Here is a 14,136-nt window from a genome sequence, read left to right on the forward strand (position 1 = left end):
CCCCAATTGCCTTCAATTTGCAACATGAATTTCTAAGATCTCAATGCCTAATTAGGTAAGCTTATAACCAAGTGCACATATATTTCAAGGAATTCTTTGTATGGTGAATCATTTGCAAATATATTCTAACCCTTGTTCCAGCTATGCTTGAAAAGGAGAAAGTAAACATTTTCTGCAAATAAAATTTCTGTTTCTAAAATTTACTATTATATTTACAACAAGCCTTTCTGCTGAAATCAAGATGATTTATAAGACTAAAATGCCAGCCTTTATTTCAAACAGGCCCATGCAGGGTCTACTAGCTTCTATTAAAGTTCCATGTGAATTTAAGAGCAGAACATAGAGTTAATCAGCATTCACCTGTGGCGTCATAGTGATGAAAGAAAAATAAACCAAATTACTGAAAATAAATAATAACTTCTCCAGAAAGATCTGGGTCTACAGGAAACAGTCTCATGCATTATGTTCTATTGCTTACTGAACTCTGGAATAGAGAGATACAGTATGTCCCCAAACTTTCCAAGGATAATTTTGTTAGGATTTCATGTTTTTTTTAATATATATTCCATAGATACTAAACATTTTATTGAGTGGCAATACCTAAACCATACTGTATCACTCACATTAATTGCTCTGAGATCCACTCCATAGTACTATACTGACAACAGTTGGGCTTTGTGAAGTTCAAAGCATGTATTGTTCATCTGATGATAAGACAACTGGTAACCTCAGAACATTTTGGATCCAACATTACTTAGAAGTTGTACATCTTAGTCATTTAGTTCCAGTTGTCACTGTTTGATGGAACCCACAAAACTATCTATAGCAGCACATTTGTCCATAGCACACAACTGATATTATTAAACCTTGAAAAAAATGATGGCCATGTTGTTCAATGAGTAACCTATGAAGGGAATCCAAGAACCTATGATCCTGTCTCAACTACTTTATCGTACACACTGAGAACTAATCATCTTCCATGATGTAGCATAAGTTCATGGGTATTTTCCAGTAAGTCAATAATAAGACTCTTTTTTTAAAAGTTCCGAAAGGTTGGGATTCCTAATGATAAACAAAATAACTTATTATTGAAAGAGTTCAACAATCCTCTTCTTCTGAAACAATAAAAGAGTTTTAAGTTTTTCAGCTTACCACCTGGGAACTATTTATAAAAGATTAAGAACTGATACTATCACAATACAGGTTACTATGAAACACTGAAGGGCTAGAAGATTGTCTTACAGATATCAATTTCCCTACTGCTTTTTATTCTGGGTTGAGCAATTTTGAACCCCTATCGAATCCTTTCTATGAGACAGTAAGGATTGCCTGCTCAGTTTAAAGATCCTGCAAGGTTTTTTCCAACTCATTCTTGTAGACAACACAAAGAGATCAGTAGAAAGACAGCCATACTTTACGGGATCCCAAAGCTATTCTATACAGATTATTTTGAAAGTGGAAGGCTTGAAAAAAGACCAACTCTTCTAATACTCCAGTTCCAAATGTGGTATGTATATCAATATACTAGACTACTGCAGTGGCTCAGGTGTTGACTTAGAATGAGAAAACTCACATTCAAATTCCCATTTCACTATGGTGGTCATTTTAGGGTCTTTGACTACTAACACTCAACCAGATCTACATAAGGTAATTAAGGGTAATTAAGAGAAATCTCTATGTAAACTTTGAACCTTTCACAAAAAATAAATGCAATGACCAATACACTTCATGTCACTTTATATAATATCTGTTATCGGCCATAGGCCAAAAAAAAAAATCCATTTGACAAGCACAGTTATAACACTATAGGTGGCCCTATATACTAAGAACCAATCGAAATACTTGACTGGACAGTAAGACGCTGTTGGGCTCAAAATCCCAGCAGCCCCAGCCTGGAGTTCATAGGAGTCTCCCCAATGTCTAAACAACATTAAACAATAAATCAAGAAGCACAAATATGACACCAGTGACATGAAAGCTTTTTTATTGGATTATATTATTATTAAATTTGTTATGGCCACCCATTCCAGGCTCCTCGAATTAAAAACACCCCTCCCTTTTTTTTACAATGCTGTAATCCCATTATTCGGGGTAGAGTAACAATGATTGGATGGAGCTGAGCATTTACTAGCTGGATGCCCTTCCTGACACCATGCAGAGTTCACAGCAGATTTTTTTTCTTTGCGCCCTAGGAGAGAAAAATCTGTTACTACCTAGGATTGAACTTTCAACCCCTCTGAGTGGGAGGCAAGTTTCTTCACACTAGGCCACCATGTATCAAACTATGCAAATAAAACATATATCAACCATATATATGGTTTTATATAAACCATATATCAAACTATGCAATTAAAACATCTTAAAGGAGTGGTTCTCAATTTTTTCTTCACTGCAGACCCCCTAAAAAGCAACCCTAAAAATAACAACAGCCACAAAGACAGGATTTCACAAGCACTCTTATCCCAGATAAGTGGCAGAGCCAGATCTTAAGGGCCTTCTGAAATTAAGACAATGGAGAGGGGCAGAGATGCTGTTCTAAAAGGTGAGAATAACAACACAGAAATTGTGCTTCCTTAGTCCCACAACATAACAGCAATTGAGAGGAATTGACAGGTCTACCTGAATGTACTGAGTAGGCAGAAACAGAGATGACTGATTCTCCAGATAACAGGCCCTATGTCACGAATATAACTGTTGGTCGGAAGTAAAGGAAGAAACAGTGTTTTTTTGGGGGGGTTACAATCTGGGTATAAATTTTCTTTTTTTTTAATAAAATTTTTATTTTCAAACTAACACACACACACACACACATACAAAACATATAACATAAAAACCTTTTCAACTGCATCCAGTGTGTTTATTGATTACAAGGTCTTTCTGCGTCCTTTCCATAGTCATCACTTGAGATTTATCAAAAAATCACATATTGTCAATCAAATATTTTTATATACATTATTATTATATTTCACTTGTTTGATTATCACTATTGTTTCTCCATTTTAAACAAGGTATTCTAAATATGTATCCATTTATATGATAGATTCATTATATCATCTTCAATATATCCAATAATAAAGATTTTTTTATATCCTATTCTAAATCATTCTATTATTTTAGCATTGATAACATTCTCTAATAATTTTCAATTCCATGTTTTTTCCATTATTGGTAGCATCAATCTAATATACATATATACAAATTGTTATAATTGTTAAACATCCATTAAGCACAGCTATTATTACATCCTTTTTATATGAGGCATATTAAATGTGAAGTAAATTTATATTATGGCATTTCATTACATCATCCTGAAATCACCCAATGATATTACATCTTTATATTTTATTCTATATAGAATTATTTATCTTTTATAAAAAGGCTTTTCAACATCATCTCCATCATTCTCATTTACAGTTTGTATAAAATTTCATATTATCAATCTAGTATATATATACATGTTTTATTATCATTATTGATCATTTATTTGACTATACCTATTATTACTTTCTCTTATACATAGTACTCAAAGTTTAACTACATTTAACTAAATTTTATTGTGACATTTCATCATCCTGTATCCTTCCAGAAATAGTGCAGTCCAATATCTCTTGCCATTTGTAGAATCTGTATTCTAAGTGTTTTCTTGATTATGTGGACTTCTCTTGACAACTTGTTGTTCATTGCATATCCTATAAGGATTCGAAACCCTCCATCTGTTCCTTTCATCAGCTTGCCTTTTGTTATCACTGGTGCTTTTGCCAAAATTACTCTCATTGCTTCTGCCAGATTTTCTCCCCTTTCTTCATCTATGTTTTGACATCTGAGATAGTTCCAGTTCATCGATTTCTCCTTTCCGTATTTCGCACTTATCATTTCCCTCCGCACTCGATTTGCTGTCAGTGTCAACAATTTTCTTATCACTTTCATATGTCTCTGTGATTTTTTGAACTCTGTCCTCAAATTTCATCATTGTTTTCTAAGTATTCTGAACTCTTCCCTCCGTACTTTCTGTATTTTGATCTATAATTTCAAGTCTCTTTCAAATCTCTCTGTAATTATTAAGACTTTTTAAATTTCTAACATAATTTTTTGCAATGTTAGTTCCTTTTCTTCTTCATATTGCGCCATTTTTCCAGGTTATAAACACTGCCACTAAAACATCCAAGGCTTTTACTAGGTTTCAAACATTCAGTGAAGTTTTTCAGGTCAAAGCTTTCTCTTTCCTTCAAAGGAACATCTGTATAAACAAAATGTTTTCCACTGACTCTTTCAGTAAACAAAGCCCATAGCTTTGTGATATCAGATGTTGCCAAGCCTCTAGCCTCTAGATGGCAGTGTTACATCTTTTCCCTCCAAACTCCGGAAGAGAAAAAAAATTGTTTAAAGATTACGATCCGGCCGAGCCTTGCGTGAAAAGAGACTTTTAATCCACAAATACAAAAAATGGGAAAAGTATAGAGGAAGAAGGGGGAAAAAAGACCAATCCAGTTTAAAAGTAAGAGGCATTTGTAAAAAGTCCATCCATAGAAAACAAACAAAATTAAAGTGGAAAAGATAAATGATAGTTTTAAACCAGGGTTAATTCGCCGCTTGCTTCCTTCTGTCTTCAATTTTATTTTAACTATAAGTCTTCTGGTTTTCTCTTCTCTAATAATAAAGATTTTTCTCACCATTTCGACACACTGTCTCTCCTATTCTGTTTCCATTTCATGGGCTTGTCCCAACCTTCTGCAGCCATTTTGGCTGCTTCTCTTGTAGCCGGCAAAAAGAGTTTTTCCTGGATCAATCAGAGGCTTTGTGATGCCCCTGAGATCAGCAGGACATGCCCTTCTCTATCACCGTTCCTTCAGAATGGTTTAGATCCAAAAAGGATCATCCAGCTACAGAGATGTCAACAGCAATCCTGGAGCCCCAAGATTGCATGTCATGTGGGAGCGATGTCAAGCCCCGCCTCCAATCTGGGTATACGTTTTCCACCAAGATCAAAGAAAACACAGATAGTACAGGAAACACTACCTTAAATGAAGAGTGCAAACAAGAATCAACCCACAGTGATCAGAAAGGGAAGGCTAGTTCATGCCATTACAAACCTCAAGAGGTAGAACAATGCCATTTTGGTAAAGTGATATTGCTTGCACTGTAATGCATATCTCCTGAAGACACATCCTTGCACAGAAACATGGAACAGGATTGGGCCATTAACAATATGCCATTACTGAATTCCTAATACAGGTTCATATGGTTTTCAAACTGTTATTATTGAAATTCAAACTATCAGGTTAAATTGAATCAGAATTATCGCTACTGGCTGAAACATGTTTAACACAGCACATGCTACACCTTTGAAAGGTAATATAATTTAATTTATACTGAGATTAGGAAATCATTTGGTAAAATAATATGGCTGTTAGTTCAGGACTGCTAATCTACAGATGCCTTAGAACTCAATTTACCATAGTCATATATGTATATATGTAGGTATATATGCCTGTTTTAGTCCTCCAGAGTCTTCAGGAACCCTCAGGAGGCTTCCCTGAAGGTTCCGGAGAGTAAAAAATGACACCACGAGCAAACCAGAAGTGACTTCCAGGTTGCTTGTAGGGCCGGTTTTAGTCCTATGGAGCCTTCAGGGGCCCTCAGGAGGCTTCCCTGAAGGCTCCGGAGGATTAAAACCGGCTTTATGAGCAGCCCGGAAGTCCGATTTGCTCATGGTGTCATTTTTTGCCCCCTGGAACCTTCAGGGAAGCCTCTTGAGGGCTCCTGAAGACTCTGGAGGACTAAAACCGGCCCTATGAGCAACCCGGAAATCACTTCCGGTTTGCTCGTGGTGTCGTTTTTTGCCCTCCGTAGCCTTCAGGGAAGTTCCTGAAGCCTCCGGAGGGCGAAATATGGCCTCAAAAGAAGGCCAAAGTCAGCTGGCCTGCGCGTGCATGTACGCTGGCCAGCTGACAGGGCAAGCCTTGCGTGCCCTGACAAATGGCTCCACATGCCACCAGTGGCAGGCGTGCCATAGGTTCGCCATCAGGGATTTATACCATTTATTTATTATTTCTCAAACAGTTAATATCCTAAGTACTCAAAATCAACACAATTCTTTGCAGTAAACTAAAAATGCAGTATAGATTGAAAATTAATTTACTGGAAGTTAAAGTAGGGCTATAAATAAACTCAAAAAAGTTGTCGGTGTGGAATAACCATGAAAGGTCCAATTCACAGCTGGTGTTGTTATATTAAAATTTTATAGAGTATTTAACAGATCATTCAGAAGGCAGCAATATCCATTAAATCCAAATTTACAAATTTTGCCTTGATTTATGTCTTTGTTTAATTATGTCATAGTCATAAGTACATCATTTGCAACAAAATCATTTATGGGAAAAAGGCTATAATTAATAGACAACCCCTCCTCCCAATTTAACAAGCTCCCAGCCTGTTAAATGGAAGTAAGTCTCTGAAAGAAAAATATCTCCACTGTATCTGACCCCTGCTAAACAGAGGACTATTGAGCCTAGAGCTTACTCTATTTCTTACAATTAATGATCATGCATAATTTGCTATTTTATGTAGCCAATCAACAAATACATAAAAGGATTTGAAAGTGGTTTAAGTTTAACAGGAAGTGCAATTTTTGCCAGGTTAGATCAGCTTCTTGAAAAACAGTTTTCTTGATTAACTGCAACAGAAAAACAAACTCTGTGTGTGTGTGTGTGTGTAACTGCCATTATCAATTATCATTTAAATTTTGCTATTACCTATATTATTTAAATGTGTTACTGTATTTGAAAAACAAGTCTCCTTAAGAGACCTAAAGTCATCACAACCTAATCCCTGTGGAAGTCTTCTTGAAAGTATGCCTCTAAATTTTGTGGGAATGCACCAAAGCTGGTCCTTGCTTAGTGACCCTAAGTGGGACCAAAAGTTCTGCCACTAAGCAATATGGTTGTTAAGTACTGACTGTAATCTAGTAATGATGAAGTAATAGGAAGGTTTCTCCAAGTTGACATAGAGCAGGAGTTGGAAACCTTAAATACTCAAAGAGCCACAAAGATCCTAACTAGAAGCCCCCCGTTCAATTCTGGAGCTAACCAGAAGTCCCTCACCATAGAGTCTCCTCCTAGCGCAGCATCCCTTTTTCTCTACCTGTCCTACTGAAAGTCTTATCAATTGTTGAGCCGACCGGCGACAGGGGGTCACAGCAGGGGGATGAAATAACCACATGAGGCTCTAGAGCTTCGAGTTGCTGACCGCTGACATAGAAAGTAGCTGTCAGCCAGTTATCCTTTGACAAAGCTCCGGGGGTAGATATCATACCATAGAGATACGCAAAGTTGTGGTCCTGTATTCATAGTGAAACTCAATAAGTTATTCCAGTATTTCTGGAAGCAAGGACTCATTCTTGCAAAACAGTTCACCCATTTCCATATGACTTGTGTTTGAAGTGTATTAGGCATTAGATAAAGTATCAAACGCTGAAGTTCTCTCTAAAGAAAGTCTACCATCAGTTCACACACTGCTAATGGGAGCACAGACCCAGTGGACAGATCATGTCATCGGTATACTGGATGAGAGCATATTCAAGCAGCTCCTTTTGGGGAACTACCTGCTGAAAAACACTCACGAGGGCAGGAAAAAAATAAGAAACATATATTAAAGGTCTCTCTGAAGCTGTAGAACATCTTAGATGAAGGATTTTTTTTACTGCTTTCCACTATAGCATGTGGATGAATAATCTGCACTAAAGGAAAATACAGTTATTCAGCCACAACTTGACTAACTATATTCTATTCAAAGAAGCAAAGTAATGGATGTCGGAAGTTGTTACTCTATTTTTGTTATTTTTTGAGTGCTCACAGCAAAAAACTGAAATAATTATCAGAATATTTTTTGAGACTCAAGGGAAAAACCACAAGGTGTAGCTACATGCCAAGAGAATATACCGATATTTTCTCAAAAAAAAAAAAAACCTGCAAAATTTTGCAAAAGACCACACAACAACACATTGATTTTTTAAATCAGAGAATAGATGTGTCCTGGAGGGGCAGGAAAAGATTTATTCTTATTTTAAAAGGTCAGACACAGAAAAGAAACAAGGAAGAGGAAGAAAAACCCATGCTTTACAGTAGAGAAATAAGTACTTTGAAAAGTCTGAACAGCTAGCCATAAAGGTCACAGACTGTCACCAAGATCACCTTACAGTGAAGCTAGATTGGACTGTATATAAATGCTACCATTCTGGTTTTGTGTTAAACAGACCCAACCCTATTGGATAAAGGTTTTAGTTTCATTGATCTTGAGGCACAACCGGGCATGCTGCCAATACTGGTTTTGTTTTGTTTTAAAAATCCCTTCTGTAACGGAAGAAGAAAACCAGCTTTGTTGAGCTCCTCCAACAGTCCCAGTTTTAAACACACATCACATCTGGGCAAAATGTTCATTTCTGGAAATCAATGAACTTTTCAGATGGGTGGGCATGTCGTGCAATAAGAACAGAATAAGGACATCTTTAAAGAAAACCTCAGGCTTGAGAAAACTATATGACTTAAGAAAGTCTTTGAAAAGTGCCTGTTTCAACTCAAGCATGAAACTGAAATGGAAGAGGGTTTTTTTTCATCCCGCCATAAACTCTGCAACAGGAAGAGATGTGGTCAAAGTAGGGCTTAATGGAGCTAAAAAAAAAAAGACTTATGCACAAATTAAAAGTTCCCCTGGGCATTACAGTTTCTTATCCATTACCATTTTATGTCAATTTTTGATCTGTGATAATTCCATGCTTGGAAGAGCTGATAAATAACATGACTCTTTAAAAGACACGTTTAAGACACTTCTTACATAGCTATGAAATATACTTGTCAAATAGCGGGCATGGCATATGAAAATCTTTATGATCCCTTAAGGACAGCCCCCGTCTAGGTTATGTGATCAGGAAGGAGGAAGTAGAGGGGCTATTCTCAGCAGGCACTCTGCTGCTTCAATGGTAGCGATGCGCTGCAGCTGCCATCTGGATCCAACACATTTTTTAACCTGATCTTTTTTTTTTGCTGTTTTCTCTCCTACTCCAAATTTTGTCCTTTCTGCTCAATTTTCAGAGTTATCCTGGGAGACAGACAGAAGTCCTAATCTGCTTTATGTACTCAATTTCTAACATACATGGGTTGGGAAAAGTAAATATCATTGGGGGGTCCTCCATTTAAAATATTAAAGAGTTATTTTCAAAAGCCATATGACTTCACTCCCAACTTCTAAATTATACCTTAGTTTTATGACCATCAGGCATACTATTTATGACCTGCACCAGTTTTTATTACAACTAACTACCTTCAAAAGTTTCAGTTTCTATTTTCTATAAGCCCAATTAGCAAATCAAAAATAACAGGAGCAGCTCTTCTGGAAGGCAGTTTGGAATAAAACTGTTCAAGGTTAAGTGTCAACTGTTCTTCAAGCTCTCAGTTGGAAACTTTTCTCTGCCCGTTTTCTAAAAATCTTTAACTGGAGGTATCAAGATTTTCATAAGAGACCACGTGTATGTCAGGATGTGCTCTAGTGTTATGGAACAAGAACTGCCTTTTGCTTAATAATTGGCACAATATGACAGATTATCATTTCTGTGCTGTTCTTTTTTAAATTTACTAAATATATAACATAAAACAAAAAAGTGTTCCAGAATCTCGGAAGCTCAGACTGATTCTTTATTAAATTTTCCAAAGGGGGGAAAACACTACACTATCTATCTAGCATGGAAACAGGATATTTGTTCAGTCTCAGTGATTTCCAATACAGATATATTTTATAAAAATTAAAAGCCATTTGCTCTTTTGGGTTAACTTACATTTGCAACATTATTTTATTCAGGAAGACTCCATCTGCTAGATTCATATACAGTGCAAGTTTGTCTTCATTATCATTCCCTAGTAGTCCAAACGTTTTTACCTGCCAGAAAACATAAAATAAAACATTTTAGAAAATGCTTTCAGAAGATGAAACATGCTAATTTTGTTTTGGAAACTGCGTGTTTATATTCATTTGACTTGTTATAAACTAATCATGAAAATGGTTATCGGACTCTTTTTTGTGGCAAAAAACTTGGTTCTGTTGGGCTGGAAGGGATCCATTCTCCAACTATTAAGAGTGATTGGAAGAATCCACATCTCCTTCTATATTAGAACAAGAATCCCATTTAGCGGAAATGTGTACTCTCCTTGCTATTTTGCCCATGATATCTGTAGCCATAGTAGTAGTGATAAGGTGAAGGTACATAAAAAACTCCTATTTCTTTTACAGAAAAAGAAATATCCATGATTATCTCTGCTATTTTTTTTTTACCTTCAGTTCAATTATGTCTGATTCTCAGAGACTGTCTGAACATATCCCCACAGTTTTCTTGGCAAGGGTTTTCAGAAGTAGTTTGCCATTCCTATGGCTGAGAGAATAATAATAATAATAAAGTGATTGCTCTAGGTCAGCGATGGCGAACCTTTTTTGGCTTGCATGCCATAAGGGGGGGAGCGCAGGGGAGTCATGTGCGGGAGTGCCACACCCATAATGCAATGTGCGACCACCCCCAGTGCACATGTGCGCACTACAGGTGTGACCCCCCCATTTTTCGCATGCTTTTTTCGTCCTCCCCAGCCTCCAGAGGTTTTATAGGAGCCTGGGGAGGGCGAAAACAGCTTCCCCCGCCCCCCCGGAGGCCCTCCAGAGGCTTCAGGGACCTTCAGGAGGCTTCCCTGAAGCCTCCGGAGCAGTCAAAACAACCCTCCGAATAAAGCAGAAGTCACTTCCAGTTTGCTCGGAGGGTCATTTTTGACTGCTCCGGAGGCTTCAGGGAAGCCTCCGGAAGGTCCCTGAAGCCTTTGGAGCGCTTAAAACAACCCTCTGAGCAAACCGGAAGTCCGTTCCTGAACCAGAAGTCCGTTCCTGAAGCTCATGAAGCCTCCGGAAGGCCTCCTGGGGAGGCGGGGAGGCTCTTTTTGCCCTCCCCAGGCTCCTATAAAGCCTCTGGAGCCTGGGGAGGGCGAAAAATGGCTTTAAAAAAGGGTGAATTCAGCTGGCCAGCACGTGCATGCGCGCTGGCCAGCTGACAGTGCAGCGCCTCGCGTGCCCTGACAAATGGATCCGCGTGCCACCTGTGGCACGCGTGCCATAGGTTCACCATCCCGGCTCTAGGTGATTGCTCTAGTGGCTTTGTGCCTAAGGTGGAACTAGACTTCACAGTCTCCCACAGCCTGATGCTTTAACCACTATACCAAACTGGCTCCCTATCTCTGCTATAAATCTATTCAAAATTCATCTCATCCAGATTTAGTTTTCTTCCAAGATCTTTGTTAAATTTATTCCACTGCTCCTTAAAAAGAATCTGTTTATCATGAAATTTTTGTTAGCCACTTATAAGCAGAACAATTCTGCTAAAATGTTTGGTTTCTTCCAATGTAACCTTGTAACACAGCACTTATCTTGCTCCTGCTACATTATTAAGAGTTTCCATATCGGATTCTTTAGAGTCCTGATCTATACATGTCACAACATGGAACAAGAAGTCAAACTGCAGGTATATTACTGAATTTTGGAGTAAGAATTTCCTGCAAACAAGAACTACAACCAGAAGAAATGCACTAGCTAGTTCATTGAGTATTGTGTACATTTTTATTAGGACTATTTAAGGGAATTTCACTACTCTCTTATTATTTCTGCACCATGTAATAAAATCAGGGTCAATTTAGTGTTTGACTACAAAAAGCAGAGGAAAAATATTTGGTCATGTCAGATTGGTTTGCTTTTCCTTTTTTCCCAAATGCTGGTTTGATAAAGACACTTTTAAATTTTGCTGAAATCAAAGGAAGAGATAATACATGGCTAAGCCTGGCATCAGAGGTAGCATATTTGCAGGGGTTTTATGTTTCCCTGCAAATGTGCACGTTTTGTATAAACACCTGTAAATTAAAAGCCTATCCACAAATCACCATCCTTCCATCTGCTCCGATGATTTCAATAATTTATTTTATAAAATCTATGGTATCCTTAAAAGGCATTGGTTCCTAGTACCAATCTCAGAAACATTTCCTCCTAAGTGGACCCACTTCCTTCTAACATAAAGGAAACTGATTAATCAAGTAAAATTCTATCCCTAGACCAGAAAACAAATTGGATATATGTCTAAATGGAATGCAGCAATATATCTGTACAAGTAAAACTTCTACAAAGTGGTCAGCACACACCATATAAAAATCATATGTACAACAATGAGGCATGCATGCACACCCACGATTCTAATGTAAAGGAGTACAGCACAGAAGGCAGCATAAAGGAAGTTACAGTCAAATACAGTCTTACAAAAAGTGTTCAAGTGCAATGTACATAATGACTAATCCAAAATCGTTAATGATTTACACAAGATTTGTACATTTATTAAAATATTTTCCTTTACAAAGTTTGATAGAACCATGTATTTTAAAACGGAGAAACCTATCTAGTTAAAAAGGGGGGGGGACCTCCCCCTTTTAATCCCTGACACCTTGCTGCCATATCGACAAGAAAACATAAACTACTTTCTTTCAGAACCAAAAGGCGGAACTTCCAACAATACCAATGCTCTCTGCCCTCGGTCTGGCTTTTGATCCGGTTAGTCAACATTGCCAATAAGTTATTGCATTGGCAATAACTTACGGTCCGGAGAAACCACCCTTTCTCATTTATTTCCGCTGAAATAACAGTTTCGCCAGCACGTCCAATTAATTTGCTGCCCCTCGGAAGGCCAGAGAAAAGTCTCACCGACCAAGGCACAGCCCGACTTTTGATGCTTGCCGCTCCCAATTCACTGCCTCCCCCCTTGCTGGCCAGACAGCGCGCTTTCTCAGGTGGCCGGCCCGGTGCGCCACGAGGAAAGGCGCTTTCCTCTCATCCCAAACTTTTTCCCTCTCCCTCACCCCAGCCGAGCGCTCAGTCCGCCCTTCGTTGCCCAGAAAACGGTTCTGCAACGCCAGGCCACTTTGCAAACTCACCCAGGTCACCAAAGGGCTCTGGAGGAAGAGTTCCAGGAGCTCGGAAACGGTCACATCCATCTTGCCTCAGAAGGAAAAGCTCCGCGTTTGCTTTGGATCCGAGAGCAGGCGGCGGCGGCTGGGAAAGGGCTCAGCCTGGGAACAAAGGCGCGGAGCCCATGGCCCAGAAAGCAGCCGCTTGCTTAGGGGAACAATGCGAGGTTCATCTCCTTTCCCCTCCCCTTAGGCGAGAGTGGGGAGGGACGCGCGATCAGCTCCCTCCCCTCCTTCCCCACTTTCGCGGGGGGGAGGGGAAACAGCCGCCCGTTCACAACCTGCCGAGGGGGAAGGCAAGGGGCGGCCGAGTAGCCGGTCAGCGGATAGTAGCAACGGGACGGAACTGCTTGCAACAGCTTTTGTGGCTTCTGATCGTCGCGAGTATGTTTTTCCCCACTGCTGTTGCTACCGCCGTCGCCACCCAAGAGTTTGTACTTCTTTGAGGAGAATAAAAGCGAGCTTTATAACCGGCAGCTTTGGCAAGTTTTGTTCGGTTTCTCGCGGAAGGTCGAAAGCGAGAAGTGAAGGGGCGCCACGGTTCGCGTTCGCGCGCTCGAGCCCCCCAATCCTTATACAGAGCGACAGGACGTGCCGAGCGCCGGAGTTACTACCTGTAGGAAGGACGCGCGCTTTTCTCTTAGGTTGGAAACGGGGAGGGGAGGGAGAGAGAGAAAGAGGCAAGCGGGAGGAGTCGGAGGGAGGAGGGGGGGGGGTAAGAAAAACATGTTGATCGACGTAGCGGATTGCAAATGACAATCTGGGGGAAAGGTTTGAAGTGACCAATAGAAGTGGCTTGCAGTCGAATTGGGCTGGAAAGGTGTTCGCAGTGAAGCCCTTGGAGGCGGGGATGGATGGGAGCGTGTTTGGGGGGGGGGGAAATAAAGTAGGTACGGGAAATGGGGGGGGTCACGCATCGAGAAGACCCCGCACTCTTCTTCGCGAGCGATCCTGGTAGCCAGCTGACTTGCGAAGTTAGGGCAAGTCCAACCATTTTCGAGCAGATAAATCCAGCTACCGCAACGCCCAGGGAGCAGAAGAGAGCGTGGGTGCCACGGAGATTGTGTGGAGGGGAGTGCGGCGTCCGTGGCTGGCACCTCTGACGGCT

The 14,136-nt window shown here is 39.7% G+C and overlaps 1 protein-coding gene across 5 annotated transcripts in view; it reads right to left on the reverse strand.

The window, feature by feature from the left end:
* The window catches only part of CCDC88C (coiled-coil domain containing 88C), a 98,413-nt gene extending 84,743 nt beyond the window's left edge, over positions 1-13,670 (reverse strand). For 3 of the 5 annotated variants that reach the window (XM_032233089.1, XM_032233081.1, XM_032233072.1), the window contains exons 1-2: positions 12,996-13,666; positions 9,827-9,927 (exon numbers count right to left, since the gene is read on the reverse strand). In XM_032233089.1, coding sequence (XP_032088980.1) covers positions 9,827-9,927; positions 12,996-13,055 — 161 coding nt within the window. In that variant the 5' untranslated portion in view covers positions 13,056-13,666. Of the gene's footprint in view, positions 1-9,826; positions 9,928-12,995 lie in introns of all 5 variants that reach the window. The other 2 variants (XM_032233106.1, XM_032233097.1) reach the window with 1 other exon arrangement.
* Positions 13,671-14,136: the final 466 nt, after the last annotated feature.

Source organism: Thamnophis elegans, chromosome 1 (assembly GCF_009769535.1).
Source record: "Thamnophis elegans isolate rThaEle1 chromosome 1, rThaEle1.pri, whole genome shotgun sequence".
NCBI lineage: Eukaryota > Metazoa > Chordata > Lepidosauria > Squamata > Colubridae > Thamnophis > Thamnophis elegans.